Source organism: Oryzias latipes, chromosome 24 (assembly GCF_053564925.1).
Source record: "Oryzias latipes strain Hd-rR chromosome 24, Olatipes_Hd-rR_3.1".
Classification (NCBI taxonomy): Eukaryota; Metazoa; Chordata; class Actinopteri; order Beloniformes; family Adrianichthyidae; genus Oryzias; species Oryzias latipes.
In genome coordinates this window covers 19,765,653-19,773,010 of record NC_136260.1, presented here as the reverse complement: position 1 = coordinate 19,773,010, position 7,358 = coordinate 19,765,653, and the positions used below count along the sequence as shown (strand labels likewise).

Genomic DNA, 7,358 nt, shown 5'->3' with positions numbered 1-7,358 from the left:
TGAACTTTAGATTATACAATTATACAACAGCAATCCTTAACATAAAAATCGACAAAGAATAAAACACTTTTAAAAAATCAACAAATAATTTATAGATTTTTTCATATAGGTTTGTGTCATCGACAAAAGTAGATATTTTTCTTACATTTTTATTTTTCATAAATTTAAGTGTGGTAAAATATAAACTTATGTTATGAAATGTTTTTAAAAAGTGGTTTGATTTAAAATAACAAACTGTTTTGTTCATCTAAACCTCCTAAACCAACAAATACATAATTAATTAAATAAGTAAGTAAGTAAGTAAATAAATAAATAAACAAACAAACAAATTAATAAATAAATAAATTTACAAAAAATAAAACAACTTCCGGAAGTAGTTCCACCGATTGTTTTTCAAATACTTAAATTATTACCGTAAACTATTCATCTAAGCCAAGTTTATTTTTTAATATTTGTTCCAGTCACTTAAAACGATTATTACATTGCTATAAAACATATATATTTTATCAACTTTAAGCTAGCTATAGAACTACTTCCGGGTTAACTCAGCCACTTCCTGACATAACAGTCCCGGTATGGATAAACAAGTCCCGTCCTCTACCGGCTCCATGTCCACCGCGGTGCTCGTGGCTGCTGTGGTCGGCGGTGGGGTTCTCCTCCTAATGCGCCGCTTGTTCCCCCGACAAAAGGCCGTCCAGCTGCTCAGGTATCCCGCCGCCACCATGCTGGGGAAGACAGTGATCGTGACCGGAGCTAACAGCGGGATCGGCAAGGCTCTGACCGCGGAGCTGCTGAAGCTCCAAGCCCGGGTCATCATGGCCTGTCGGGACCTGCGAGGCGCCGAAGAAGCAGCTCGGGACATCCAGAGAGACGCTGGAGCACAGAAGGGAGAGGTGGTCATCAAACACCTGGACCTCGCTTCCCTCACATCAGTCAGGACATTTTGTGAGGAAATAAATAAAGTAAGAAGATGGAGCAGGTCGATCAACTCATTATTATTATTATTTGATATTCATAATACTATTATTTTATTCTTCTTTCATGAATCGTTGCCTCCACGTTTACCCTTTGTTTGAATTAGAGTGTAGAAAAGTCTAGCTTTTGTGTCCAGCTCTGAAAGGGCATCTGTTGTGACCTGACTGTAAAGGAGCTGTCCATGGTGCTTAATTAACTTCCTGTCTAAAATATGTCCTTTAAAGTAAATCAATTGTAGAAACATTTTTTGCTAGCTTTTGTCTACCAATCAAATATTTTCCTAAATGTTGTATTTGTGTTACTTTTCAAGAAAAAGGCACAATAAAACTATTTTTGTGACACACAATAGCCTGGGTCAAAACATCTCGAAATAGGTAATAGGTATTTAAATGTATTTAAAAATGAAAAGAAGAAAAACTTTAAAACACTAATAGATTGCATGCACTTTATGTTATTAACTCAAGTTATGAAACACATTATTGCTGTTGTCCGGAAATAACTTAAATTATTTGAAAAAGAGCATTTTCAGCTGTTTTTTTGTGAAAACATTTCATCAAAGTGAGAAATACTGAAGTGATTTTAAATGTTTTTTTTTCTTTCTTATAGGAGGAGCCCAAGATCGATGTGTTAGTCAATAATGCAGGCATCTACCAGTGTCCCTACACAAAGACGGAGGAAGGCTTTGAGATGCAGTTTGGAGTAAACCACTTGGGTCATTTCCTCCTCACTCACCTGCTGCTGGACCTCCTGAAGGCCTCAGCTCCCAGCCGCATCGTCGTGGTTTCTTCTAAACTTTACAAATATGGCCACATTAATTTTGATGATTTAAACAGTGAAAATGGCTACAACAAAGCTTTTTGCTATAGCCAGAGCAAACTGGCCAACCTGCTGTTCACACTAGAGCTTGCCCGTCAGTTAGAGGACACAGGGGTCACCGTCAACGCCCTCACCCCGGGTATTGTGCGGACCAGACTTGGCAGACACGTTCAGATCCCTCTCCTGGCTAAGCCACTCTTCTACCTGGCCTCGCTGGTCTTTTTTAAAAGCCCACTGGAGGGAGCTCAGACTCCACTCTATCTGGTCTGCTCCCCAGACGTGGAGGGAGTGTCGGGGAAGTGCTTTGCCAACTGTGAGGAGGAGAAGCTGATGTCCAAAGCTACAGATGAGCAGGCGGCCAAGAGGCTGTGGGACATGAGCAGAAGAATGGTTGGAATCGCTGAGTGAACAAATACAAGCTCAGAATTCTAGCAGTAGATTGAGCTTTGTTGTATTTCTTTGAATGACAATGTTCAAAAACATTTTGTGCCAATTTTAAAATGAGGATTTTGGTTGGTGAAGTCCGCAAAACAACTTCACGAAGATCAAATTCTTGTAAAAAGATTTTTACACAGTGCACTTTTAAGCTGTTTTATTCATATGTAAACTGCAAAAGTACGTGAAAAAATCACTATAAAATAAGAAATTGTGCTTATACTTGTGCAGCATTTTAGATTTTCTGCAGTTTATCACTCAAAATGCTGCTGCTGCTGCTGCACTGTAGCTCCCCCTAGTGGCTGACTTTGATCTCCTGTGTTTTCTTTAGCAAATCAACGGCAGAGTTAAAAAAGAAAAAGAAATTGCGCATCAACTAGCCACAATTAATGAATCAAAGTTGGTTTTAAGGATTGAATACTAATATTATCCTAACTTTCAATTACTTTTTGTAGAAAAAAAAAGAGTGGAGGTCCTGTATTATAGTAGAGCAAGATCCAGAATTTTCTGAACATTTCTGAAACAATGTGCTATGTATTTTAATGCTGAATAAATTAATGTATATAATTTCTGTCCCTAATTGACTTTCATATCATCAGGTCAGTATTAAACACATTTTTTGCTGTACCCTTCTGATTAGCAAAAAAATAGTCAAAACAAAACTTTCAAGTTCCTTGAATTATGGGGAATTTTACGTTATGATTAAAAGTCTGGGTCCAAAAAGAAGAAAAAAACTCGACTGCTTTTTATGTATTTACTTATATTTTTACACCCCTGAAAACTCACTATGTAAGCCAGTATATCATCTGGTTCCAAGGTCAGATGGTAGTATTTCTACTCTAAAATTTATACCCCAAAGTTTTTGGGTTTACAAAGGAGGTCCATTGCCAGGCCGCAGTATTTCTCGGACAGAAAAGTTGTTTTGTTTGTGCTAAAAGGCTGTCTTGAATTGGCCTTGTGTGTCTCAACTGTGCTGAAGGCAAACTTTGCTTACATTGTTAAGGTGTGAGGAAAATACGGTATGGGTCCCGTTCTTTATGTGAACGTTGTTCTAAATGTATTTAAATCCCACGGTAGACACAAAAAGCTTGAACGTTAAACTCTTTGCAGGTTTTGCTCTGAAAAAGAGAAACTGAAACAGCAGCTTAGAGCATTTCAAAATTAAATTTCCTGTTATAGAGTGACAACCTTTTAAAAAAACAAACCTGCATGCAGTATTCACAAAGCAGGAATAGTTTCACCTGAAGCTATAACTGGATTTATCGTGTAGTTTTTTCCTCTCTCCTCAAAACAAAACAAAAAACCCCAATTAAATAATTATCAGTATAAAGTAAAAAGTGCTACTTTGGACATTTGGATCAACAAATATGAGCAGGATTTCTCCCAAAATGCATCTTCCAGACAACATTTATACAAGAGAAAATTGAGATTATATTTAAATTTCTTTGACCTGAAAAAACATTTGTGATTTGTGTCGTCTTTGACAAGAAAACAACAACATTTTAATAATAATTATAATAAAGTCAGATATTTACATTTAAATCGCCAACATGCAAAAATAAACAAAGGCCAAGATCTTTTCAGTATAGTTTGTGCTTTATTAGGTGAACAAAACCATCAAAATATATAAACGTGCATGATTGTTAAAGAAACAGGGACACAGAGGCTTAACTGGGTGTGGGAGTTCCAATCTGAGGTAGAACGGGGGCAAAGGAAAACCTCTCAGAGATACAGAAGAGAAAAAGATAGAGAAGCGGTGACCGCTAAGATAAGTATATAGCTTGGAACGTTCCATCAAATAGCAAAACACAATCATGAATATCGTCAAATCCAGTAAACAGACGAAAAAAGGTTTGGAGATTAGTTTGTTTTAATTAACCCCTCTCTTAACGCTCCTCTTTAAAAGTATCTTCAGGAACGACTAAAACTAAACTGTATTCAGCGGTGAAGGGCGCCTGTGAGCTTTTAAATATAGAATAGTCTCATTTATGTACAATTTTTGTGATTACCAAGAAGACTTGCAGTTATTTAAGATTGTTGATTACAGCTAAATACAAAATATATCACTCAATATGTGTCTAGTATATATTTTTACATTTGTGGAACATCTCGATTGTTCCACAGGTTCCTCTCTGCCTTCTTTATTCAGCTCCTGACTCATGGACGCCTGTAAACAGCCTCCCCATACAAGCCAGTGCAGTAATATCCTCATTATTTATTTGACTCCTGCTGCTCCCCGAGCTGTTTTAGAGCCAACAGAAGGGAAGGAACATCCCAGCCCTGTGTTCTGTCGGGTCAAAACCAAAACCTGACCGGAAGGTCCTTCAGTTCAGAAGTGTTCCATAAAGCTGGGCTTTTGTCAGACTGTCCTTCCTGGTAAGTCCCAGTGTACCAAACTGTTGTTTGTACGGGGATGGAGGGTTTGGGGTAGATGGTGATGAAGGACCCACTTGTGCGGGGAAGTCATGCATCTCTGCTTGGTAGTGCTGCAGCTCTGCAGCCATCTCAAGGGACCTTTGATGAAGAGACTCTGTGGAGCTGTTGGGGCTTGGGTCTACGTATTCTGTGCTCTGGCCGCCGGCTGCAACGTTGCCCTCTCTGTCTTTGGAGCTTCCTGAGTGGTAGAGGCTGTGCTCTGACCCTTGGCTGCCTTCAGCTTGATATAAGTGGGCTTGGCTGTGCGCCTGCCGCAGACCTGGGCTGCATTCGGGGCTGGCACCAACCCACACTGCATCCATAGCACCCGCTGCATGATGGTAGTAGTCTGCGCCCTCCTGGAAGCTGCTGTACAGCGGCCCCAGCCGAATCTTGGCAGGGCGGACAGAGAAGTGCTGCTCTGAGAAGCTGTAAGGTGAGGCTCGGCCGGGGCTGCGGTAGCTGTGGGCGCTCAAGTCCTCAACACTGAGCTGTCTCCATCGACCAATCAGCTCCTCCTCTTCTGGGGCCAACGTGCTGCCTCTGCGGCTATCTCCATAGGCAACACTCGGGGAGGAAGATGGGGGGAGCGGCTCATAGGGCTCGCTGAAACAGGAGGACATGGTGCGGCTGTAAACCGGTGAGCTGCCATTCTGGTGATGGCTTAGCTCAGTCTGCTGGAAAGGATGAGTGTTGGCAAAGCTTCCTGGACTGCCCCCATCCCAAGATGTGTCGCTTCCTCTTTCATAGTCTCCTGCATCTCTCCAGTCCATGTACAGGGAGTGATGCTGGGGAGAGGATGCTGCGCTGCTGGGTGGACCATTCCCTTTGTCTTCAGAGCCCCCTCCACTAAAACTGGAATAAGAACTGGAACCTCCACCCACTGTGGCGGGAAATTTAGCAAAATGCTCCTGGGAATAGGTAGCTCTCATACCCCCTGAATCGTCCTCTGGGGTGCTGTCGGTGGAATTCTGGGGACCGTACAGCATCGTCCTCTGGCCATGAAGATCCATGCTGGGCCTCCTCTCCCTCTGACGGTCATCAGGACAGTAGAGGGCTGTGTCGCTACTGTACAGGTCAGATTTGTAGGCCGCACGGAGCCCCAGCCTATCACCAGGACCTAATCTCTCCAAAATAAAAGCATGTTCCTGGGGTGGAGGGCTAGGTGACCGAGAGGCTTTACTGCTGCTGCAGGCTTCATCTGGATTCTCAAGCACTTTGGAGATGAGGGACCCTTGGACAGAGTCTGGGTAGCTGTGGCAGAGAGGAGACTCTTCCAGGTGCATGGATAGTCGCTCCTGAACATCAGCGGGCAGCTAAATATCAGGGAAACAAAGAAGGCGGGAAGAACAAGTGAGATAAATTTAAAGAGTAAAAATACTGCATATTTTACACTGAGGTTTTCAACACAAGCCTTAATTAATGGATGGTGAACTGTAGATCGGACACTTTACCCTTCATTGCACTATTGAACACTCCCTGAAGTGATTCTAACTAAAACCTGTCAGACTGTGAATGTTAAAGACTTTCATCTGAAAAACAATTAAAGCTAGAGCGGATCGACAGAGTTTAGGCTCATCTGTGTCCGGTTACAAGCTGCCAGTTTGATAGAAGTGTTCAAGTTAAAGTTCTATGAGTTGTCACACCCCTGGGAGGGGAAAATTTGTTCTTCGCATTTGACCCATCCCCTGGGGGAGCTGTGAGTTACAGACACAGCTGCGCTTGGGAACTATTTGGTGGTTTAGCCCCCTCCAATCCAACCCCTAAAAGACCCACTCCAATGAAAGCGGTGTTTTTAACACGTTCTTGTGGCATTTTTCTGATGATGCAGGATCTTCTAGTCTTACGATAGACACTCTAAGGCCACTAAATTGATCAAAAAGAGTTTTCCAGTATTTTATTTTACATCAACCAATTGAGCCCACTGTTCCCTCAACAACAGCATTTAAAGAATATGAAGCAATCGACTAATCGACTGATGTGCAACTGTGGTTCATCTTACAAATACATGAATTGAACTCAATGTGGTCAAAGGGAAATCCTCTCTGGTACTTAAAGCTACGTTTAGGTAATCATGATGTGGAAATGCTTATTCATGTTGGAAGAACAAGAATACCTTTACTTCCGAGCCAGCAACCACTTTTTTTTCTCCAGGGTATTTTTTCAATAAAGATTTTAGAGATCTTTGTGTTTTTGTCTAATTTAAACACCGTCTTGGAGAGTTTGGCCATAAATCTTTGGCACTCAGAGTTTTGCAACAAGTCTGTCTTCAAGCATGATCCATAGTGGCTGTGAGTGTTTCACAAGGTGAGCCAGAACTTCTGGTTTGGCTTGATGTCCAAAGCTTTTCTCCGTTTTCTGAAAACAAGTGTTACCTGCTTTAACCTATTTCACTAACTATTTTCTCAGGTTTGTCTTTGTGAAGCATTTAAATGGAATTTTCCCCATCAGCGGCACTATCCTTCCAAATATGTCATTGATTTCCAAGAACATGCATTTACGTGCCTGGAGAGGACAAATTGAGTTTACAACTGCTATAAAAAAATACGTCCCTTTCTTTCGCAGAAAACTCAAAGCGTGAGGACATACAGTTGCTATGGAAGCAAAAAAAAAAATCTTTTTTGAGAATTTCTCAGAATAAAAGCTTACATCTTCGATCTGCACCTCTCCATAGAAACTAGGAATAGTTTAGCTGCTGTACGTCATCATCAGGAATC

At 41.3% G+C, this 7,358-nt stretch overlaps 2 protein-coding genes across 7 annotated transcripts in view; one reads left to right on the top strand and one right to left on the bottom strand.

Annotated features, from left to right (window-relative positions):
- Positions 1-537: 537 nt before the first annotated feature.
- rdh14b (retinol dehydrogenase 14b) lies at positions 538-2,793 on the top strand. Its single transcript, XM_004083418.5, has 2 exons — positions 538-962; positions 1,582-2,793. The coding sequence occupies exons 1-2, from the start codon at positions 576-578 to the stop codon at positions 2,197-2,199; spliced, it is 1,005 nt and encodes a 334-aa protein (XP_004083466.2). The 5' UTR covers positions 538-575; the 3' UTR covers positions 2,200-2,793.
- Positions 2,794-3,801: 1,008 nt separating this feature from the next.
- Positions 3,802-7,358, bottom strand: part of si:dkey-174m14.3 (brain-enriched guanylate kinase-associated protein) — a 28,864-nt gene continuing 25,307 nt past the window's right edge. For all 6 annotated transcript variants that reach the window (XM_020714461.1, XM_011491536.4, XM_011491535.3 and 3 more), the window contains one exon: positions 3,802-5,957. In XM_020714461.1, coding sequence (XP_020570120.1) covers positions 4,551-5,957 — 1,407 coding nt within the window. In that variant the 3' untranslated portion in view covers positions 3,802-4,550. The remainder of the gene's footprint in view (positions 5,958-7,358) is intronic.